At 38.2% G+C, this 25,641-nt stretch overlaps 1 protein-coding gene across 1 annotated transcript in view; it reads right to left on the bottom strand.

Annotated features, from left to right (window-relative positions):
- GPC6 (glypican 6) overlaps positions 1-25,641 on the bottom strand; it is a 752,623-nt gene that overhangs the window by 56,947 nt on the left and 670,035 nt on the right. The window contains exons 5-7 of the mRNA XM_048293560.1: positions 15,954-16,084; positions 8,110-8,253; positions 3,817-3,846 (exon numbers count right to left, since the gene is read on the bottom strand). Coding sequence (XP_048149517.1) covers positions 3,817-3,846; positions 8,110-8,253; positions 15,954-16,084 — 305 coding nt within the window. The remainder of the gene's footprint in view (positions 1-3,816; positions 3,847-8,109; positions 8,254-15,953; positions 16,085-25,641) is intronic.

The raw sequence follows: 25,641 nt of genomic DNA, 5'->3' as shown, positions 1-25,641 counted from the left end.
AAATTCATTTTTTATGGGAACTTAGAACTTGTTGGCTGCACCAATCTTAACAATGCAAGAATTCATCACAGTGTAACACCTCCCAAGCAGGCAGGCAGGCAGTCGTCGCTGTTACTGTCATATTATTTGGAAGCATCTAAATGAGCATGGTTTCTGCACTGCAAATGGGGACACAAGCCCTGCCACTAATTTTTAAACCATATTTTTTTTCTAATATGATATCAAAACACTAAATGCACAAGATGTATATATAGTCACTGTCTGTCTTTATCATGAAAAAGAACATTAAGAATTGACTTTTCCTTCTGCACAGATTCATGCACAGACACGTGCAATGAAATGTGATCTATCTTCCAGCTGAAAGTGTAGTGTGAATGTATTTCCTGCCTAGATTAATCTTCCAGAGGCTGGTAATATAAACTTTCTGTATATAGGAAAAAAACCCTAGTCTTTATTAAGAAGAAGCTGAAACATCAAATGGAAGGAAGTAGATTTCAATCCAGATTTACAAGGTGAAATTGCCATTGAATAGAAGTTGTGCAGCCTTCAAATTAACAATTTTTGTTTGAGTCTAGCTATCCTTCTAGGTACCTGATGATACCATGACAATGAGTATGATTAGAAGTATGACAAGTACTATCTATCAATATCTTTTATAGACCAAAATCTCCTTTGTGCACGTATGATTCATAGAGCCTAGCTCCAAGGCCAAGAATTATGGTTACATTTAGTCATCTACAAACTGGATCTCTGAGTTAATCATCCAGATTCTATTCATCCTCTGTGGGGAGAAGGGGGTGATTCAGATTCTTGTCTTCCCTAAATGAGTGTCTTAAGCAAGGTCTGGAGCTGCTATCTCCATCAACTAGTAAAGGAATGAACTGATAGCTCAGACTTTGATCGCAACACTAGAAACATGAAAAGCTAGGACAAATAAATCCCGCTTCATGTTTATCTGGTTTGATAGGGCACAGATGTGCAAACTTTAGCCTAGATATCTTGCTTTTCTTTACCCCAGAGCCAAGTTCAGCAATCACATAATTTTTCAATGTACACCAAATGAAGACCCATGACTGTGCCATTTCTTCATCTTACTCTTTGCAGAAAGTCTGGTGATCAGGACTGGATTCTATCTACAGGTTTTGTATTCCCCACGTCTCTAACAGTGATCCATAATACCATTCACACCCCTAAGACTTTCCTGGAAATGAGATTATGACTCTCAGTAGGTCTCCACACCCACCAGGTAAAGGAAGTCCAACTAGTACTAAGAAGTTCATTTTAAAAGATGATCAAGCAAGCATCATGTTCCATGAGACATTACTCTTCAGGCAAGGCAGAAACTGCATGGCAATCAAGATTTGTGTGTTTTCTTTGACAACTAATTAAGGTAGAGGTCTGTGGTTCCTGTTACTGTTGGGAGATGATCTTTCCTTGCCCATGCTGGTCAGGGTCTGAACAGAAGGCAGACCCATTCCACATGAAGACTGAGGCAACCACTGTAACAAAGCTCTGTCTTAGTAACCACCTCACGCACGTTAGGAATGCAATGCATCAGATACAGCAGCATGTACAACCATTCAACTGGGGGATGGAATAATATCACCATTTTTAAAAACAGGACTCTGTCAGGTCTCCCAGGAGGGTTCTGACCGCTGCCATCATTCATCCACCTTTGCCACTTGGAACTGGTATTAACCATAAGGGAAAATAAGATTGTAAAGACTTAAACTTAGATATTCTTGTGAGACAGAAACTGAGACTAAACAAAACTTGATACTAAGCAAACCTTTTTGGAGAACCAGTCAAACCCTTAATCTAACACCAAATGACCCCCAACTAATGTTGTAAAATATATTTATTCATTGTGCATATTGTGTCCAAACAGCTAATAAGAAACAGGACTCTGTCTAAACATGCAAAACGAAAAACTGGAGAAGCTGTACATTTTATGTTTTACAGGAATCATCTGCTGATTAACATCACCCAGGGTCATCAAATCAAACAGCACAGCATCTAAGGGTTGTGGGGGAGTAGCCCGTGGGAAGCCAGTGGGCTTCTAAAACACTTGTGCAAGCCTGTCATCTTCAGCCTTTAAGAGAGTGACCCAAAACTCCAGATTTATGATGTATTTTACAGGCTCATTGTTTGTATCTTATCCTATGGCTTCAGTATGAAGAAGATATTTTGAAAATTAATCTCAGAACTTTAAACCCTCTAAGATTTCAACTTTCTGGATTTTATTTTAGGGTCTCTTGAGGAAAAAAATGTTGAAGATAAACATCCTATCCCAGGAAAATTGTGCTATCACGGCATATATTTAACAGTTCTAGATTCCAGACTAAATGGATTCTAACAGAACTGATATGAAAACTTCACTTTCAAGAGTGCCTTGGAGGATTCCCTGGGCAATTCAGACCCATGTCTGAATACTGTCCTGCTACTTTTAGTCTTTTATAGTTAAAATGCAAAGCAGATTATATTTTTTGAAGTCACATTTTCTATTTCATGTAGTTTTGGAACACTGGGAAGAAATTGTTCACAAGAGATTTGTTAGGTTACTATTGCATTTTTTCACTGTAACAAAAAACAGCACAGTGGAATAAAAAAATTAAAAAGAGACTTAAAAGTACATCCCAATTTATTCCTAAAAAGGGTAGTTCAGGGTATTTTCCTCACGAAAATTGAGACTTTTATCTACTTTTACTTTAAGGAAATCAGAAGGGACTCTAAAATAACGTTTTCCTACAAAGCGTGACACCTCCCCAGGTGTCACGCTTTGTAGGAAAGTATATTCCCCTCCCCAGGGTAAAGAGCATGAGAGGTGTTCTTTCTCAGACTAGGTGCATGCTCATCCACTAATTTATGCAGCCACTGTGCTGTACTTGAATGCAAATCACCCATGAATGCCACGGCCAATTTCTGAGTTGCCTGTCTCCATAGTATGCATGTGCATTATGTATTATACGTTTAATAGTGCATCAGCTCCCTGGTGAAAAATCAAGAAAACTTCCATGTCGTCCTGAAAGAAAATGTGGAATTATTTTATACACGTCCAGCCAGGTCAGGCTGCAGTATGTTCTCGGGAGAAATTCCAGCAGCATTAAGACAGCACTGCTGTACATTGATATGGTGGACACAGAGGTACTTGGGGCAGCTCAAATGCAGGAGGCAGCACGGCTGTATTAGCATGGTGCTCTCTGTAGACTAATTAGTCCTGCTAAGAAGCTGGACTATTAAGTCCATGCTAAATGCAAATCTGTGCAGTTTTCCTGCCTTCCCCTTGGGCTGTGCTGAATGAACTTTGCTGAGGAGGGTTTTCTGTTTGGAACCAGGGACCTCTAACAGCCACAAAAACTTATGAAGCTGTAAAGCATAAGGAGATTGGACAGCAAGACAGAGGCAGTTTTAGGGAGAGAGCCCAGGAAGGCCTGGGAGCTCATTTCCATTGCTCTGGGCAGAGGACTCAGAGCTGAATGCTACGGCGGTGTCTGCATTGCTGGACATGCCCTTGTGGGGTTTGAGACCATGGGGATGCTTACACCAGTTTTTATTTCACTGGAGGAGTACATAGCTCCTTTCTGGGGATGAGGCATCATCCTCGAGGTGAGAGAAAAATACTGGAAGGCAGCAGCATCTCTGGGCAAAATAAAATTAGTCAGAATGCAAAATTACAGAAAGAACTGCTAGTATTTTAGCCTACAAGATACACACACAAAGTAAAGATGGTGAAGATGAAACTTTGTACAATGCTGGACAAAACACTTGTTTAAGACAAATGGAAATGATGTGAAGAATAAAAATACCAAAGCTTACACCATGTTGCATTGTCCTCCAGATAGTCCTCTGGGAAGCAAGAGGGAAACAGATTCAGGGAACAGAAAAACAGAACAAAACAAAACAAAATAAACCACAGGTTATACCAAACAGGCAACCACAGAGAAGATAATGAGTCTTTATAAGCAGTTGATTTTAAATGAGAAAATTTAGATCATGCTCTACAGAAGCGGGGTGAGCTCAGTGGTTAAAATTATTTAACTTCTGACAGTTTTTGAATTTACTGATCTTTGGGTGTACTTGCTAGATGCCTGAACTACGATGGCCACTTTCGTAGTAGAGGGATATGGAAAGATTTCTCTGAGCTGTTCAAATGTATACCTTAGGATGAGATGAATTGTGCTTTAGAAATATTTGATCTCAATTCAGTTGCCACATGCTTAGACAACTGAATGAAGGCCTTTATTTCTCTCTGTTAACAGTAAAAACTACAGTCATCCGGACTCAAATCAAGATAGCTGGTTCTAGGTATCTGCACTACAGATTTCTATACTGAATCAGAAAAGTCCTCATTTTTGCTTCTGTTACAGTCAGTATAAGGTGGAATACAGTTACCTAAATGTAGGCAAAGTAAGTGAATTTAGCAGATCTGAGATATTCTATCTTCCTTCCAGCCAGGTCTCCTGTAACCTCTCTTTCACCTTTGGACATCTTGAAGACCACAGGCATCTCAAAGAGCATTAGGTGACTATATTTATGTAGCTGAATTTCACATAGTGCAACCTGCAGAGAACAGCTGGGGCTCAGTTCTGTTCTCCCACTTGGATGCCTCATAGTGAATATTATCCAGACTTCAGCTGCCAGTCCAGGGGAGCATATGCATCTCAAATTACTGTTCTATCTTCCAGCTCAGTTAGATGACTTAAATACTCCAAGGCATTTCAGTCTTGTCTATCTACATGTGGATATTCAAACTGAGTCTTTTATTTCCCAGTCTTTGAGAGGTGTCTGTGACAGATGGGGTGAATCACTCTCCAAAGATGTGTGTCTCTCTCCATTGACTTCAGAAAGAGCCTGACTTTTAGGCCCAGTGCTGTGAAGATGTGATTGAATTTTCTGAGCATATGTATCTTGAATTGATTGAGCTTCTGTGGTGTATTCAAGCCAGCTCCCCTCTACTGCTCCAGAAGTGTACTGGTCTCCTTTAGTCCTCTGCTGGTCCTATATTTCAGATACCCTAGAATGTCTCAGATAGTGCTTTTCATCCATGCTTAGATAAGTCTCTCAAGCTCTACATAACTTCCTAAATACATCATTTGCTTTAAAACAACATATACCACAGGTTTGGGGGGATATTTAATTTTTTTCCACATTTTCCCGTATAAATCAAATATAATTTATTTTGGTCTATTTTTTCTTTGTTAAGCCTTACTTGTTACAGCTATGACAATAATATAGAGAAATCACCTTCTCTCCTTTTGAAATTGAATGGCTGGATTAATCACATAAGTTCAGGCAAGGATAAAGGAGCACTTTCTCAGATGGGTTAAGTACCTGGTGATTCCAGCATAGGCTTCTTATGAGGGCTGCTTTGTGTGACATATCTGATAAAATACGCTCAACTGAATTAAGCTTGTAAGTGGGGATATGAGCAGGACTAAAACAGAATTCGGTTCAGATTTGCTGCATGTTTGTATAACATTGAGATGCAGATGAAATATTTTTTAAACTTGGTTTCTTCTGCTGTCAAAGACAGATAAAAGCAGAATGGTTTGTCATTTCTTTTGAGTTTTTTGTAACTATATGTTTGGACTTCGTGGTGACAGTTTAAAGTCAAGTGGTCTGACAGTGTTTTATGAATACAAACTCCAGAATGGACTTCTAAAAGCATTAATATAATACTGAACTGTTTTCTGAATCACAAGAAAAGACTTGTTTCTTATATCTATAATAATCAAAACAGTCTTTAAGTGTTTGAAAATACCAACAAAATACTAATATTGCAGTGTATTTATATTAAGTTTGCAATAGAAAATGATCCTTGTGTAGACAAGAAAACTGCCGTGCGTGGGGTTCTCCTTACATCTTGTTAGCAATGCAAGGGCTAGGAGTATCTAAATGAAGCTGGTCCTCCAAGCTCTGGCTGTAGTTAAGGAAGAGAGATACGTCATTCAGGGAATGATTCAGCACATGAAAAGCTGCGGTTCTAACACAGACAGGTTAAATGGTGTTTCTGTGAGGCAGGAGTGTAGCATTTATATCCTTCTGGATAAAATTACCCAAGATGGTGTGAGATGCAGGCAGTGACCTTTCCCAAGAGCTGCTAAGGGATTACAGCTCTGAAATAAGGCCGTCTGCTCTAATCCACATAAACTACCTTTCCTAGCTCCACTGAGATCAGCAGCCATCTCTGAACTGAGAGATGGTTGGTCCCAGCCCAGAAGGAGACAACACATTCATCACTGCCATTTGAAGACGGATTTGGTACCAACACCCATCATTAACAGACCATAAATAGTTATTATTTTAAATACCATCAGCAAGAACAGGATATAAGATTTTGATTTGAACATTTTTTAAATTAACAGCAGCAATACTAAACTCCTTGTTTTTTTTCCTGAAATAATTCATGAATAAAGCTAGTTACATCATATGGAGATAAGTTCCTCTTTCAAAGTCTGTAAGTTATCAGGAGTTATAAAGAATTATCTGCATTGGCAACTTTCATTAGTTACAGCCTTTAAAGGCTGCCAGCATAGGACACATCTCTGCTTTATTCAGGATGCTGCTCAGTATTTTGCAATTTAGTATTTTTAAAAGTATATAATGTGTTTAAAAGTATTCTTCTTATGTCAATATGTAATATATCTTAAACCTCCCTTTTTCATTACAAAAACACTTCAACTGTTCTTATATCATCAGAATAATACAAGCTGAGCTGTGCTATCAGCCCCCTCCTTTTTATGCACTTTGTCCCATTTCAGCTGCTCGCAACCTTAGATTTGACAAAGCATGATTGAAACCTAAAGACTTTGGTGACCTTTCACTTCACCTTGGCCAATTCTAGATTAAGATTCAGGCCTCTACTCTGAACAATGCAGAAGGACTGGTTCTCTGAATCTAAAGTGAAAGGGTAAAATTAAGATCCCATCAAATATAGATTGAGTATTGCTAGTCAGATTTTTAGCCTGAGAGGTTACACTGCACTATGAATGTGCTGGGGTAGAAAGACCTGAGTGTACAGTGGAGGTAAGCATCTCCTCTGCTTCTCCTTTTAGGATAACCAGGCTACACTGGTTCCAGAAAAGCAGAGAACTAACAAATACTGCTTTTTGCTGCAGGGTGATCCCATGTCTTGACTGGAAATGCCATGTTATTTTCTTATTGAGTTCCCATAAAAATTGACAGAATAGAGTAGATAGAGTACAACATAGATAGAAGTGATTGGAAAGACTTGGCACTGTGAAAAACTGCTGTGACCACTACAGGAATTTGATGAATGATGGTGCAAAGAAGATACTCAGGTCCTCATCTGCATTGGTATACTTGGGTACTCTCTTTGACAAGACAGACCAGTGCTCTGCAAGTGTGCAGCAATAAGCTGTGGGCATGTGATTCTTAAAATCAGAAGCTCCTCAGTTTTGCTCATCAGTTTTACCTACAGACAATTGCTGGGATAGTACTAACAGCTGTAGTAATTAGCCCTCTACAAACCTATAGATGTATAAATAGCAGGAACATTGAAGTCTGAAATGTGAATCCAATGATTGGTAGAAAAGAAAATAATCTTACGGCATTTTTTTTCAAAATGATTGAATAAGTAAAGCAAGATTAATGATTACTGAAGTTTTAGCTGATTAAAGTCAAATATTGAGATGGATGGAAATAAAGCAGTGATAATTTTATAATTAAGTAAAGAAGTGACACAAATTGATGTGCCTTTGCAAGGGTGTATGTTTAAGAACTAGGTGATAAAAATGGCCTTAATACATAACCTTTTTTTAATTAAAAAAAAAAAAATTGTTGTAGACCACTTTTGAAAGGTAATTTATACTACAAAGTACCTGCAAAGGCCTATGTGGTTTTTGGCCTTTAGGAAAGAGTTTATTCTCTTCTAACAATTCTAATACGTAAAAACTGAGTCATACTGCTCTCCTACAATGAAATTCTATACCACTTCCAATGGAGTAAAAAGCTTTACTGAATGCTGGAACAGCTGGCAAAGAAACTATAAAGAGTGATTATAAAATTATTAAATCTGGAGATTACCACCTTCTGGTATATAACCAAGCCTTTTGTACTAATTTGAAAATGGAATGTATTTTGCCTTACCAGCCTATCCAAACTTGTGCCAGCTGCAGTTGTAGGTCGCTCCTCTGGGTTATATGGTCTAAATCGGGTATTGAAATTTTCAGGGACAGAACGGGAAGATCTCAGGGCAGGTGCTGGTTTAGGTTGGCCACATCCTTGGAAAACCTGAAAAAGACATTCTTGGTTATATGAAAATCACAAAAAAAGAGAAGCTGGTATTTTGTAGCCTCTTTATTCTTTCTTCCGTATACTCGAAACAAGATTTGATTGACATTTTTATACTAGTGAATTGAGTGCTTGGCCTGCATTAAAACTCAGGTTAATAATTTAGCATTATTAATCACTTGATGAAGGTATAGAAACATATAGGAACCTTAAAACCTCCTTAATTTAAGAAGGTGATTATTATGAGAAATTAACATCTGAAAGCATCTTAATTGCTGTCTTTTCGGGAAGAAAAAGGTACAGAAGGATGTCCTTTGTGGCAGGATGTAGTTGATAGCTGTTTTCAGTTTTGTTAAAATGTGGTATTTACCCAGAATCACAGGTCATCTATAATCCCTACCTACAGCTCTTTCTACCTTGCAATCTTATTTGTAGCCTTAGAGAAAAGGTCAATGATAAAATAGTCTTGTAACTGGATAACTTTCTTATTCCCTACCAATCTCTCCCTAGAAGAGGGGTGAGGCACACTGAATGGCCAATAGTGATAATTATTTTCTGCTAGTGTGTTTGTTTTCTGCATATAAAAAATAATGTTCAGGGTTATGAAATTTTTCATATACTTCCATCTGGAAAAAAGTTTCAGTATTGTGTACTGAAGGGTTGGTACTAAAGGACACAGAGGGCACTTTTGATTACTGGATATCAAGTATATTTCCCAGAGGCATTGTCACACAAGCTGCACATCCAAAAAGAGGTAGAATATCCACAGAGTTAAAATTTTCAAGTGCTCTCATGAAGTAGAATCCTAGTGTTTGCCTTCATATCAACTTTTACAGTTTTAGAACCAAACTTCTGGTTTTGTGACCATTGTATTTTGTCTGTTTCAACATTTTGCCTCCATTCAAAAGAAAAAAAAAATTTGAATTTCTCATAAGATATATTATACAAAACCCTAATGCCATACACAGACAGTTTGAATGATCTTTATGGAGGTGAAAACTATGCAGATGCTGTGTTTTGATTGTAGGACCAAATTACTCTTTTTTGTGTGGCTATGTTGGGTTTGTGTGGCCAGCTTTTCATAGTGGGGCTGCTACAGGGGTGGCTTCTGTGAGAAGCTGCCAGAAGCTTCCCCCATGTCTGGCAGACCCAATGCCAGCCAGCTCCAGGACAGATGTGCTGCTGGCCAAGGCTGGGCCAATCAGGAATGACAGCAATGCTTCTGTGATAACATATTTAAGAAGGAAGACAAGTCATTGTGCAGATGTAATATTGGCCAGAGAAGAGTGGAGTGAGAACATGTGAGAGGAACAGCTCTGCAGACACCAAGGTCAGTGCAGAAAGAGGGGCAGGAGGTGCTGCAGGCACAGGATCTGAGATTCCCCTGCAGCCCGTGGTGCAGACCATGGTGAGGCAGCTGTGTCCATGCAGCCCATGGAGGTCCATGGGGATACAGAGATCCACCTGCAGCCCGTGGAACAGACCCACACCAGGGCAGGTGGGTGCTGGCAGGGGCCTGCAGACCCATGGAGAGAGGAGCCCATGCTGGAGAAGGTTTCCTGATAGGATTTGTGGCCCTGGGGGAGAGCCTCATTGGAGCAGGCTGTGTCTGAAGGACTGCACCCTGTGGAAGAGTGACCCATGCCCATGGTGCAACTTCTGTTTCTTTCAGGGTACATTAAATTGGCTCTCATTTAGGTTTCCTGATGTTAATTTAGAGGCCCCAAATGATTCAAAATTTGCTGAAAGAAGCTGATTCATACTAAATATATGTCCAATCATCAGGTCTGCTTTGGCTCAAAGTCCAGCAAGTCAGCTGTTGTATGGCCATTGGGATTTTTAATTTATGAGTGGAATACTGTTTGGTCTGGTTTGAGAATATCTATTTTAAGAGTTTCGAGCCTCCCAAGTCATGAGGACTATTGGACAATAAATTAATTCAATCTACAAAGAAAAATTATTTTAGCTTGTAAAGCTCTAAATCTTTCATCAGGAAAGAATCTTATTTTTCCTCTGTGAAGAAAATTCAACTAAGATTAATATTCAAAATTTATACATGATTGTGTAGGATACTGTACAATTTAAAGGGTGAAATCTATATGTTAAGAGCATGAATTACACTTACAAAACTTTACTTATATTTCTTCTGACTCGAGATAAGTTATGCACTGAAAACATAATTGTTTTTTAGATATCTATGAAATCCCATTTACTCAATTAAGCAACCAGGTATTTGCTCACAACGCAAGTGACAATTGTCCAAAACATACAACTAGATTCTCAGGAGAAAGGCAAGTGAGGGCACTTCTCCTTAAATTTCCCAGTGTGTGACTGTTAAGCTACTTGTATGACCATGTGGTGCAACTGGAAGTCTATATAATTTATATTTCATCTTATGATGCACTGAACAAAACCCAACAGAGACTTCGTGGCATTTAGCTTCATACAAATAGTTACAGCAAGTGGTTTTATACAAACAAATTCACATACAGGCAGACAATAACAGAGATGGAAACTAGACAGTAATATTTATATCACAGAAAAAGAAATAACTTGTTTGTTAAATGACCTAACAGAAATGCAGTAAGGATACAATATTCAGCAACTAAATTTTGAGTGCAAAAGAGACATTTTTAAATTTGCATCCTGGTATTAAGTGACAGAACACAAAATGTAAAGCTGATAACTGATATTAACATATGCTTCCTAAGAAGAAGAACATGAAATACTTTCTTTACAATGCTACTCAGAGATATTGAACAATTTCTGGAAAAATATTCAGGTGTTTCATTACACATGCTGTGAATTGGTAGCATAAATCCACTCTCTAAAAAATTGCATTTTATATATAACTGGTGTAGTCCATTTCATCTGAATTTAGAGAATGGATTCCATTTGAAATTAAAAAAGCTGAATTTAGGTGTCATCATGTGTGTGTCTACATTTTAAGCTAAACATCTAAGATAGTGGAGCGCAAAGCTTCCTTCTGTTTCTCTCTCATCAGCATCTACAGTAGTTTGTGATATCCTGGAATATCCAAGATACCTCTTAAGATTGTCTTAACACAAAACCACTCCCCACCGCACTGCAGTTAAAGCTCAAATGGACCAGATCTCTATGGTCAGGGATATGAACCAAGCCATGAGAACAAGTCAACAGAGCCAGTGAAGAATCGTATCTCTTGAGCTGACTAAATGGAAATATCTACTTCAGGACTAGGATGTAGATACTGTAGAAAAAAGAGCCCTTTTCCCAGGAGATTATGAAGTTTTGAATTTTTGTGGAAGATAACAGTGTGTTCTCTGTGAAGGCTTGGGTCATACTGTTATTGAGCCATGTGCTAGTGCTCAGTGTTTCCAGTTGAGTGTCTCTACATGATTCTGCTCCATTGACTCTTCAGATAGAATAGCATTGATTTTTTTACCTGAAATGCCATTATATTTTTCCTGCACAGAGCTCTGGAAAGAACACAGATAAATGAAGAGGTTTTCTTAACATGAAACTTGTGGACTATTTTAAGAAGAACCTTGGATGTAGTTCTGTGAAGATATCCTCCTTATAAATAATGCATAGGTAGTCTGCTATGTCATGGAGCTCATTCATCCATTTAGCTGAAGTAATTGCTGAGAAGGAACATATATTTATAGGTTAAAGTGGCACATCCATCAATTCAGATAAAAGCAGATTTTAAGGCTTACTAAGGGGAAACTCAGTTATGGGACAGACTATATGAAAGTGGAAATATCTGGTCATGGCAGCCAAATGACTCTTACAGCACTCAACCATACCTGTACAGGACCAGACTGTTTCAGAAAATAGTTCCATATGGTGTGTTTTGAGCAGCAGTGGAGACGTGATTATGCTGATGCAACCAGATTAGGAATTTTCTCAATTTGGAAAAAAATGGATGTTACAACATCTTTTGTGCTGTTTTTTGAGTTTTCCTCCACTTGTGAATGAGCAATCTCTGCAGTTATCTCTAGTAAACATTCATGTTTTTTTTTAAAATGGAGCAGATGTAGCATTTACTTTTTGACTTGAAGCAGGAATCAAAGGTGATGGTACTTACAGCCTTATGGGAAAATTATGAAGGCTCTCAAAAAACATGCTTGTTTTGGCCAAGATTGAAATGAGCATTTATATGTTATGACTCTCTGAATATGACTACCTGAATTACCTCAGGGAGAATGAGAATGAGAATAAGGTAAATGCATGCTATGGCTGCGTCTCGGATATGAGCTGAACCTCGGGAAACAATATACAAAATGTAAAAATTTTGCCTGAGAAATAATCAACATGTTTCTGAGCACTGAGTATGTCACTACATTGTTAAAAGACAAAAAAGCTGTCACTGGAGAATAACAAAGAGATTTCAATAAAGAGTATAGCCTGTCTCAGATACTATAAGGAGAAATTCAAGGTAAATCTATTGCACCCTGACTTCTGCCAGAGGCAACCTTCAGGGAACACTACTCTAGTCTGGGCAGATCCAGATTGCAAAGCCTGTTCCTAAAAGGTACTGATGTCTTGGGAGGCATCTCAGGCAGTCCAGGCTGATTGTTTTGCACTCTGTGTGGTTTGGTTTGAGGAAGGTACTCTGTAACAATGGCTGCAGGTGTCAGATGATGGAAATTGGTTTTGATGATCTTCAGTTCTTGTCTTCTCTTGGAGAAGGGAAACTTTGGGCATATTCAGAGCACATAGATTCCTCCAGCAGAAAGGCCTTGGGCCTTGGGGTCTGACTTTCTATAACACTGCTTCTTTTTGACAAGCATCTCCAGATGTCACAGCTGTCAGGAATGGGACTTTTCCTGGGGCAAAATAAGAACCTTGTGTGGCTGTCATTTAGGGACATGACAGTTGTGCAGGGTGAGCAGCCAAGAAGCCTAGAGATTTGGAGTCAGACTTCCTAGACAGCCAGTGCTGAATATAAACTGCTGAGAAATACCAAGAAAACAGAGAAAGATTGCAGCCTCAGCATGAATTGAAGGATCTTAACGTAATAGTAGCACATGGTAAATGTGTGCTAGAAGAGTCAAACTACAATCATCACACAAACAAGAAAAGTTAATGGCCTAGGAACAGAGATGCTCCATTTTATTCAGTGAGAGATACTGGAATACATCTAAGTCTGAATGTCCTTGGTGGGCAGTACACAGATAGAAGAGATACCTGTGGTATCTCTATAATTCTCTGTCTCAATATTGATGCGCAGCCATCAAAACAGGAAGACAGAGGGTTTGTATCTCCTAAAGAAATGAAAGACAAGGAGTGAACTCAAGCAATAAGCCTTGACTTTCTGCACTGATTAATTGTTAAGTCATTGGCTTTTTCTTGGACTTTTGGAATAGGACAATTTTATACAATTATTTGAAACAGGAGTGCTGGATTTTGGATTAAATAAACTCTGTGTCTTCTGCCTAAAAAGAGGATGAAATAAGTGAGAGCTCCTGGAGGAAGAAACTTTTTGTTTTCATTAATTTCCACTCCTTTTACAAGAAAAGCAATATTATATAACATGGCCAAAAATTCTACTGAATACAGCATAGAGTCTTCTCCCAGACATCAACCAGATTTTTAGCTAGAAAAGGCTGCATGTCAGTGGTAAAATATAATCTATGTGTACGTGTGTGTTGCTGGCGTAACATTATTAGTGCATTGTCATTTTTCCACTCTAAAAAGGCACTGACTGACTTGTGGAAAAATACCTATGATTCCTAGTCACCACATTTTTCAGTAGGTACAGTCAAATATAAGGTCCAAAATTGTCCGAAGAATGAGAAAATAGAAAATATCATAATTTCAACACCCTGCTTGAAGCTTTCTGAGTGGCATCTCAGATTAATTGATGAGAGTGTCTTTTCTCCCACATTAGGTCTGCAATTGCATTCCATGCACCCCATTACATCTGGTGAGGTATCTGTCATTTCCACTGAAGCTCTAAGTGGTCAGTATGTGTAAAGGGGAAAATTAGACAACAGAGGATGGATTCGAAGTCTGCTTGTATATCATCTCTACAGATCTGACCTGGCACAAAAGAGGACAGCACTACACCCAAAGCCTTTGCCTTTTTTTTAAAGGGTAAAGCGTTTCCATGTTACTTGAAAAAAGATGGATGTAACCCTAGGAGATCAAGGAAATCATATTTCAGGCGAATAATGGTCTACAGAGAATATACAAAGGTCCCTCCAGCATAGACAGTTCTGTTATCTATGAAAATATAATAAAATAAATTTTGCTGATATAATTTCTTTTCTGTTCTTCAAGATTAAAAAAATATTGTCTAAGGTTTCTCTTACAGGAAAAACTTTTGCATTGCAAATGGCATTGCTATTACTCTTTACAGCAAATAAAATATTTTTGAGGGACAGGAGAAACAGTCTGCTCTGCTACAAACAAGTTGTGAGAGGAGTTCATGCCGAAATGTCATTGGACTCTGGCAGGGGCTGCAGCTTTCCAGCTAATGAAAAAACTGTGAAAACCAAACAAGTAAAAAGGAAAACAAAATACACCTGGGCCTTGGGTGAGTTTTAAGTGAAAATATATTTTTGTTTCTTTTTTGAGGTAAGGGCTGAGTTCACTGAAGCTAGCCTTTAATTCCCAAAATATTTGAGAGAATTTGGCTGTTAAATGCCTTGATCACTGGTGCCAGAATACAGTCTCATCAAGCAGGATGTAGACTGCTTTTAAAATCCAAGGAATGTCATGTAGGTTGAAAGCAAAAGGCATATTGAAGGAAACTCTTAGCAACCTGCAGCACTGGGGCCATAAAAAGCATCTAATTTTGGGTTGGTAGGAAGAATATAAACCTCAGGCTCCTACCTTTTGTCCCCACTTTTTTCCCAGCTACAGCAGCTTCCTTCCAAGCAATGGAAAATCACTGACTTAGATGTCAGTCTGGCCAGCACCTAAGTTACTGGGAGTTAAACAGAAGATAGAAGCTCCTAATGCACAGAACTTGGCAAACTGTTGACTTTAGAATTTCAGCCACAGTGCACTGATGAATATTAAGGCAAAGCCATTAATTGTTGACTATTGGCTCAACAGCACCTGGTACTGAATTCGAAGGATCTTATTAACATGGGGTTCAGAGGTGGTGGTGATCTGTGTATACACACACACATTAAAAATGGAAAGGAGGAAGCTGGTATCATTAGCTCTGTTTTTCTTTGTGTCAGAATCCAGACAAAACTCTATCAAACTGAGGTCTGGTAATCAGAGACTGGCCAATGTAGTATTTCCCTAGAGTGGCTATTAAAGGAGGTTAAATGGAACATTTTGTGTATTCACCTCAAACACATTGTGCTTCAGTCTGACCTAGATAGATCAAAATGTGTTTGGAAGTTAATATGGAGAATCACAGATGAGACACAAGTGGAAGTTACCAAGTCTACTCCGCAGCATATCGCTTACAGAGTTACTGCTGATTTTCAGCACCCTCTATTTTCCTTAATCTCTTACAGCTATTAATTTGAAGTTTAATAAATGGTAGCTTTTTCCCTTCCACTTCCTTTTGAAAAATTCAAGCTTGTTTAACTAGGTGAAGAATTCAAAGGCAGTCGGATGAACTGTTGAACAAGCAAAGGCAATTTCTGGTGGTCTGGACAATCTTTCCTAAAGTCTAGACAAAAAAATTGGTGGAGATGTTTTCCCCCCACTCGTGACATTCAACAACAGAGAAAGCACAACTCACACAGTACCTTTGCTGACACCTGCATGCTGTTTTCTTGCATGTTCATGATGGCTTCAGAAATCTTGACATCAATAGGATCCATGACTGATTCAATGTTGAATGGTCCCTCTAATCTCTCCGCTACCAGAAGCATAGCATCTGTTAAAACACAAAGCAGCCATTCCCTTAAAGAAGGGATACCTTTGGGTGCCTCAGGCAGACCAGCATTGCCAGCTGTAGGTGTGGATACCAAGCACTCATGAGCAGAGTCTGGGGGGATGTGTGGCAGCAGCACCATGAAGCCTGCAGGGCAGCTTCCCAGCTGGCAAAAGCATCTTCCCCTACTGCTGCCACCACAAAAAAAAGAATAAAGACTGTAAAAGTTAGATTAATATTAGTTGCCATAGCATTATCGAGCTTGGGGTAAAATTATTTTACACAGCTTCTTGAAGCAACCAATGCTCTGGAGTGTACTTATATAATCTCCTTCCTAAGAAAAAGCAGGATGATAGAAATGAATCCCTGGGGTATGTTCTTAGAGTTTGTGTGAGATGATGAAAACTTTGATATGATATATCAGGGTGTTATAATTAAAGCAGCTGTTCTTTCTGACCTTAATGATCTCATTTTCTTGCAATATAAACAGCAGATGAATATTGGATTTCTGCCATAGTATATAAGTATAAACCATGTTGGTCTTGCTACATTTTCAAAACATGGTTGTAAATTGTATGCAGAAACATATATTTTTTGTATGTTTTGGATTCAAACAAAAAAGTTTACTTAATTTACATTAGAGCCCCTCTCTAAAATAATTTAATCTTTTGATGTTCATTAACAAGTAAAAAACAAGCAACTGAACAGAAATTAATGGCAGTAAAAAAGGTTTTGCCATACATCAAATATATTTGTCTATACACAGACACAAATTTATCGCAATTTATGTGGCAATAGCCATGTGGTAAACTGGATTTATTATATACCTTTGAACATCATATTTTATCCTTGTCTCCTACATTAGATTTAAAATTTTCAGGAACTAATTAGTTTTAAGCAGATGATGCTTGTAACTTCAACATGATAAACAAAAATCTTCACATGCTGTCTTCTTTATACATCAGACTTAAGCTCCAGAAAGTACCAAGCAGACTTCCTTTTGAAACAAACCCATGCCTGCATTGCTGTTGTTAGCACCAGTCCCACAGCAGCTGTGTGGGGAAGGCGTGGAGCTCCCCACAGATCTGACAGCAGTGCTTGTTAGCTCCACACTTGGCTGCAAGTCACAGAGCTCTGTTCCAGCCTGCATGGCTACCTTGTGCATGGAGGTATGGGACGAAGTGGCTGGTCAACTACTCAACTAGCAGCTGAGACACACACTTCCATGCACAGCCTCACCTGAGGACTGCATTATGTTGTTTATATGCTGTCAATGCATACCTAAAAATCCCATTGAAACTGAAATTGTTTGGTATCTAAACACTTTTGCAAATTTACATCTAATACTCTACAGTACTTTTAGGCTGGAAAGAGTGTAATGTCAGTTATTTGCAGTGAGGTGTAGAGCACTTGTTGCTAACTGTGAAAAATGGTGAGATGAAAGGAAATTGGTTTCAAGCAGAGGTGTTATTTTGCCTGCACATTATTTTAAAATTCTTTAGTTTATACCCTTTTTAGTGGGAAAGGGTGAAAACAGGAGCTGCCTCTAATAGGGGAAGCAGTTTTCATACACACAAAGACACACACATACACAGACATACAGATTACTGCAATAAGTTAGCAGTTTTTCCACATGCAAAAAAAAAAAAAAAAAAATAGAGAATTTGTAAGTGTGGACTCCCATGAAGTATTTTCTTCATCATACGTTCAGAATGACTTGTATAAAACACTTATGCTTTAGTGCTTTGTGAGCAATGTGATCAGCCTAAATCCTAGGTGCCATAACCAGTACTAGGCATTGTTAGGGCACAGGTCTTGATGCCTGGATTTTCGTAGTTTACCTCAGGACTAGGGTTAAGATTAGGGTTACTGTGTAAAACAGCCAAAAGGTGGGTTTTTGGTCTTTTTGGTTTGGTTTGGTTTGGTTTTTTTGGTAGGAGTAGACTACATTTTAAGTTAAGGACAGGTGCCTCTTTGTATGAGTCCACTTTATTTTGGCAACTAGAAGGTTGGACAAGTCTAGTGCTAAGTCTAGTACATGTTCTGTGCTGAAGCAGAGTTCAGTAAATAGGTAATTGTTGGAGATCTCTCTTGAGAATGGGTAGTGGCTCGAGCCTCCCTGCTGTTCTTTCTCATGGCATGGGGCACTAGTTCTGAATAAAATCTTGATGTGAAATCTCAGCAACGTGGCAGAAGAGTGCATCATCTTTAATTGAACAAGAGCCACAGTTTTAATTTAAGAACAGCCTTTCCTCAAGCAAAGTGCCTTCAACTTCAAAATTAATAGCTCTAGGAGATGCAAACTAAAAATCTGTTCCTGGCTTAGACAGTTTGTATCTTTAGAAAGATGTCCTTGTATCTTTAGAAAGATGTTCTTTAGTTCATCAGCTTCTATTTTCTGAATCTTAACCCTATCCATAGACTTAGTCATTATATGTACATCTATATCTACATATATTTATATCTATATCTATCTATATCATCTATATATCCATAATCTCTCTATATAATCTATATATATATATATTTCTATCTAATCTATATCTATATCTATATCTATATATATCTATATCTCTTAATTGTTGTTAAGGAAGTGGGCAAAGCCTGAGGAATGTGGATGATTCCTGGCTGCCAAAGGTGACCTTTTTGTTATGTTGAGCTTCTTTCTTTGATATAGTATGGTATAGGTCTGATGGTGGTTTCAAGAGACAGGGTTCAAGTTAGGTTAGGGTCAAGTTTATATTTCAGTCACATGGGCTATAGCTTTGTGCTATTGCTCGATATAAAGGAAAGGAAGAAAATAAGAAAAAATAAAAGAAAATAAGAGAAGAGAGAAAAATCAAGCAGTAAATCCCTGCTTGTCCATATTCTTTAATTTCTATCTCCTTCTCTGACTTGGAATGAATCTGGACCATTCCAGGCAGCTATTCATAACTTAAATCTGTGGAGAAGCTACCCTGAAGCATTGAGAGGCTATGAGCCAACAGTGACACTTGAGATCAGAGCCTTGCAATCTTTTATTTAGCTAGATCTTAAGGATATGGCTAGGGAGCAATGGGTTAAAGGAAAAACAGAATTTGAAATATCCACAGCTTTATTGATGACAGGTACATCTTTATATCAGCAGTTTGTATTCTCGTTTTGGGGTTAGAGTGTGGGGTAGGACTAATGCTGAAGTAGAGGCCTATACAGGGACACATTTGAAGAGGAAGAGTCTGAGAAATGGATTAAATGCTGTGACAAGAGATGTTTGAAAGGCTGAAGTAAAACAGGTTCCTCCTGCAACATTATTTCTGAGGCTGACACAAGCTGTGCTTCCAGCTAAGGCTCATTTTAGGGATCAGCTCAGACTGGAAGTCTTGGACAATTGCACAGTTCAGATGAGTTCTTGCACAAATGGAAAATTAATGTTTGAGGACTCATTTTTACTTCTGTTTCAGCAGCTGTGCGGGGCCATAGCTGACTTAGCAGTGACCGGGCTGCTGGGTTACTCGTCTCCTTCTGGTAAGAGTACTATAAACTCAGTCTAGAAAAAGAGGATGAACAAGTGCCACTTCTATGAATGCCAAAATGATTTTAGCCTCTGTCTGACTGAGCTCTTCCTTCTACCCTATCTCTAACCATCTTGCTGTTCCTAACTAAATCAAACATATCCAGATGATACCTGACAGCCACAGACTGAGAGAAGCCTGGAAGAACAAGGTAGTCTTATTATTGTGAGTGTTCAGGCCCCTTGGGAACAAACTTACTACTGTATTTAACTAGCTTGAATCTACCAATTTTTTGAGTTAGGCCTCAGATTTAAATTAAGACTGAATTTTTCGTCTATAACGTTGATTTCTAGGAAGAAACACTGCACAGTGTTTAAGGTGAATTACTCTCGTGGAAAATATTTCCCCAGGTCATCAGGTTGAATTTTCTTTTTAGCCAACCCTAACTCTCACTACAGTGACAAACCTTATTAGTCACTTGTACAGTTCCATATGAGCACATACAATATATAGATACCAGCTACCCTGTGCAATTAAGAAAAATGGAAGCTGTTAGGTTGAATATAGGGAAAATCAGATGACATGTAATCACCTGAGATTTATGACAGGATAGTCAAAATGTTGTAATGGTCCTCACCAGACTGTAGCTCTTCAAATCTATAATCATGTATCAACAAACACAACACTGTTGTCCCAAGTCCTTTTTTTTTTTTTTCCCCCTAAAAATATTATGAATATTATTACATGAGAAGCTGGAACGATTTTGGAATGAAGTTAAGAAAATCTAGATGCCTAGTTTATTTCAGTGTGAATCTGAGTGGGCTTAATAATTTCTCAATCACCTCAAATAGTAGATATTGGGAACTTAATTATTGTTTGTGCTATAAAAATCCGAAAAGTGATTGATTAATTGACTACATGTTTTTTATGTTGTTAATATACTTGGACTGTACTGCTCAAATACATATGTTCTTTATTTTTCCTCTTTTGTATTTTTCCAAATGCGCTTTCTTAGGTTCAGTAAGTCTTCCCTCTCCATACACTACAGCATTTGGCAAAAAGCTGGCATCTCGCTGCCAGCTGGGGTGAGTGGATCAGGAACTCGGTTTAGGTAAGTCATTCTTGTGCTGTGGGTTTGTCAGGGACTTGGAAACAATAGACATGACTAATTGCTCACTTGAGGACATAGGCTTGCCAAATGGACCTGAGAAAGTCCAGAGCATATGGCACACGAGGGTCACCATCAGTGCTGGTGCTCTTGGCCTCTCCTGGATGCTCAAAACAGCAGCAGGGACCTTCCTGATGCAGTAACCCCACCAAGTCTACTGAAGGCCTAGGGTGTAGTCCAGGGCACCCCAACATGTCTCTGCTAGCTGAGCACAGCAGCTCTCTTTAACTGTTTTGTATTCCCTCATCCATATCAAGAAATACCACAGGTACCACAGTGGCTTTTGGAAGGACATTGTTTCATTTTAAGCAGTATATAAGAAGGAGATCCTGAAGACATTTTTGGTTTACTTCACAGATTTTTTTTTTTTTTTTGGACTTTTATTGGTGCCATTTTAATGAGAAGCACAGGAGAAAACTGGTCATCATGCTAAGTGATTTATTGTATAACTTAAAAATTCAGAAGATCAGGTGTGAATTTCAAGATATGGAGATGCTTTATGAGCCCTAGACATCTCCAGGCAAAGTAATGGATAGACTAACAGTACAAATAGACAAGAATCTGCCTCTGTTTCCTTGGAAATGCATCAAGCCACCCTCTTATTATCTTGATACCAAAAGTGATGTCTTCCAGTTTGTGCTACATTTCTTTCAGGGCAGTTTCCCAGAAAACTTCTTAGTGAATTCCCGGTTGAAATAAAAGGAGCAGGGACAATGACACTGATTTGTGAGACATCTGACAAGTCAACCCCCCCACCCCCCCCCCCCCCCCCCAACTAGACTGAAATACACAGTTCTTGTAAGAACAATCAGTGACTCCTTTTTCTTGCCCCCGTTCTATCATCAGGAAAATGCAAGGAGGGTCTGATAGGGAAAACTCAGGAGGCTGATAAGCAAATGCATTTTACAGTCTCTGTTAATTTGGCTGTGACATCAGTTTTTCTTTTCATGCGCATTGGTGCTCTTCTACTTCAAAATTATCAGTGAGATTCCAGCAGTGGCTGAGCTTCCCCCAGGGGAATCCAAAAAAGAATCTATGGATGAAGCCCACAAATGTTGTTTCTTCATGGAAACAAAGAATGGTAAAATACTAAATTGCATGTCCTTCACAAAATTGAAAGATATATTTTGTTTTGGGGAAAAAAAGGAGGAAGATCTTTTCCTATTAGGAGTTCTCTATTTTTCTTCTATGTATGTGGTCTTACACTTATTTATGGAGAAATGCAAAGTGCTTGTTCCCAAAGTTTCTGGTGAAAGAAAGTAAGGGTAAATTTTTATTTGTGAAACTTCAAAGGATTTGTTTATGGACAAGTCCATGGATTGCGGATTTATCAGTCATAAACAGACTGAGCAACCTGTTGCAGTTGACTACGACCTTGAGAGTGACAATGACTGCTTTGGAAAAGGATGTTGATATGCTGGGCTGCAAGGCAGGGATCATTTGGTAGCTTCCCAACCTTCTGACCAAGGGCAAGGGGAGGCAGGAGTCTGGATTGTATTTACTAAGTCATGTAGGTAAAACTCAGTGAGTTTTCCATCATGACACTAAATATAAATAGCGGTCATAAAATCTTTAGAGCGTTAGATGGTAAACTAATGAAACAAATTAAAAACTAAAAATTGAAAAGTGAAATATGGGTACATATTGACTTTTTACAAATATAATATCAGTGGAAATACATCCCTGTAATACTCTGTCAAAACTTTTACTGCTAGATTGTGATTTACTAAAAAAAATTCAAGAAGAGGAAAGTAAAACTCTACCTCACATTTAAGGGAGGTGATAAGAACTCTTCTCAGGAAATCAGAGTAAGGCATGATTGTGATGCCAAAACTACTGTTTTCCTTAGGGTCCACAGTCCCTTTTTCAAATTTTTATTCATATTAGAACTGTGTATGGTTCTATCCTGATGAGGTTAAACTGACACATTACAGATTTCCTCTCTGAGTATCATTAAGTTCCATATACTTCGGCATAACAACATTATAATTTTCTACATCCTGCTTTATTTTATTTTGTGGTGTTTTTGTTTTTGTTTTGTTTGTTTGTTTTGTTTCATGGGAGAAGGCACTTTCTTTAAAATTCATGTTGCAAAGGGGATCTCAATATTTTTATTTGGAAATTCAGTTAACAACAACCAGTTAAGGTGCTCTCTGGAGATACGCAGGCAAATGACTCGTCGGTCCTTGCCTGAGCAAAACATGAGAAACTGCTGGATGTGGGGTAAGATTTTTCTGGAGGTAAAAATTATCAGCATAGGCAGCTGAACAAAACAGGGAGCAATGGGGAAAACATGTCGGGGGTGGGTTGTTTACATGGGAGGAAACAAGGGTAAAGAAAGATGGATTAAGGTGAGCTAAGGAACAAGCATGGGAAAATAGGTGGAAGAGGGCATATGAAAGAGGCCATCTGGAAAAACTGCTGGTAGGCAAACTTGTCAGCTGCCTGATCACTGCAGTCTGCTCTATATCTGTATTAAACTCCATTCTTAACCATTTTCTGGTTGACAATCATAGCATGGTTGTGCAGAGTATTCTCTCTGTGTGTATGTATATGTGCGTGTAATGTGCTGCTAGCAAGCTTCAACCCAATGACCCCGTGAGTCGGAGACCAGCAGCAGAAAAGACCTGACATTTCTGCTGGACCCTTGGTTTAGTCTGGGTGCAGAGTCTGGATGGTCTTGAGGCCCAGGCTATGGTTCAAGGGAGTTGGTTCCAGATCTGTGTGCATGTGTGAGTAAAGGGGTCTGCATGCAGCTCCCAAATGAACTGCCTCAGGGGCTGTCTGATAGGGATCCATTCACCCTCTTATCCCTTCTGAGCTTACCATTTCTGCACATCATCCTTGAGCATGGAGTTCTTCAAAGGACTAGTGCAGAAGGATGCACTCCTGAGGGTGCCTAACTTTATCCAGTATGACCAAGATATGGAAAACTCCATTTCAATTTCTTTTCCTGATGTGAGCAGGCTCAAAATTTTACCCGCCAGAAAAACACCTTAACAACCTCTGCTATTCTAAAGTACCCAATAGCTCTCCTTTTAAAGTTGCTTCTATGGAATACTTAGCTATTCTGGACAGAAAGATTGGTATTTAAGGCACACAGTTAAGCAGGGGTGAATCCAGTTTTCTGGCTTATGCTTGAAGAGCTGATGTCTGAAGGATGATGTAATGAAATTATGTCACAAGTTCTTTCAGTAGGGACTGGAATCCAGAATTGTCCCTGCCGGGGTAATTACCAACTAATTAAAAGGAAAACTTTAAAAATGAGTGTAGATAATCAGATCTAGTTTTTTATTATCTATGTTTCAGTTATAAGAATGTACAGATTTAAGAATTAAAATGTGGTTTTGATATTTTTTATCAGCTATATAGCCACGTTGGTTCATGACAGTATCACTTACTCTTCCCTCAAAATAAAAATGAAAAAAAGAATTCCCAATGGTATGAATAAACGAAAAGAATTTTTCATTTCTGCTGTTGGGTTTGTATCTAAGTGTCTCTTAGGTAGAGCAGCTCAAGAAATTACATGCATAAAAAGTTATTGACACGCAATTGTCATCTTTTCCCATCTGATAGAAACAAAATGAGTTTTGTTGAGTGAACTGCAGTTTCACTAGATTTTTTTTTGAGTATTTCACATAGCATACATTTTTCTTCTATGTATTGAAAAAAATGGCAACATAAAAATTATTTTTCTTCTATGTCCTTCTATAACTTTAAGGAATTCTAAATAATTTAGTACACTGTTATTAGATCATGTCTTATTGTTGTACATGTATGCAAAAGGAAAATAGCAAAGACTAGGCAAAATGGTAATCCTTGTCTACTATTCTTATTCTTTCACTACCTATAGTAGCTGAATGCAAGATGTACTTCTGAACTGGACTTCTAGCAAACTTTATTGCTAAATGTTGAGGGTTCTGTCTGAATGTTTGACATGTATCAATTAATAAAATGTAAGGCATTTCTAAAATCCTTTTCTTGTTGCTTTTTCCATATGCCAAGAGATGTTTAAATGGTCTTATTGTCAGTCACAGGAAATGTTAGTAAATAAAAGAACCCCCATTGATGCATGCCTGTATGCTACCTGCCACAGTTAATTTAAATTTGTATTAACATAGACTAGTGTGCATAATTCTTTTAAGATATGTGGAGTTTGGAACACTGAAAAAAGTCAATTTTTCTGACTCTTTCTTGATGAGATAGGCTGAAATGGTTGAAAAGAACAAATCATAGCCTGACATTTTCTATTACATTTAAATGTATCCTTAGTAAAAATCTCCTGGGTATATAGTTTGCATTATCTTTATCCAGTCAAAGGCATCAGAACCTCAAAGATCTTTTCAGCCATTCCAATGCCCATGCAGAGTTACAACCATGATATAAATTCCCTAGAGACCTGTGCAGAAAAATTTTAAAATAGCTTTGCTACCTTCTTCTGACTTTTTAAATGGAAGCTTTTTCACTGTCTGCTGTACATCACTATCAGAATATTTGTCTAGCTATGCGGTGTATTTTTTCTGCTGCTTAATTTAACTCAACTATTTCTAATAAGCTACTTCATATAATCTTAAACAGTTCTATTATTTCTTTTTTTTTACATCCCTCAGATACATGTGTACATTTATCATGTCTTTTAGTTTGTGCTTGGTCATACTTTCCATGTTAATTTTCTTATTCTGTTTTCATAAGTGATTTCCTCAGGTCTTTTCCTGTTTTCTTTATTTCCTTTAAAAGTGCTCTCTAGTATTGTGGTGCCTAGAACTAATTAAAATTTTAGAGTTGGATCTCATTAATGTTGTTTTGCAGAGGTCCTTTTTGTTCCATATGTCTGACTTAGAAAACTTCCTTGATTCCCTTGATGTATCTGATTTCCTTATCCCCTTCATCACAACTGATTT

The sequence above is a fragment of the Corvus hawaiiensis genome, chromosome 2 (genome assembly GCF_020740725.1).
Source record: "Corvus hawaiiensis isolate bCorHaw1 chromosome 2, bCorHaw1.pri.cur, whole genome shotgun sequence".
Classification (NCBI taxonomy): Eukaryota; Metazoa; Chordata; class Aves; order Passeriformes; family Corvidae; genus Corvus; species Corvus hawaiiensis.
This window is presented reverse-complemented; position numbering and strand designations above follow the sequence as displayed.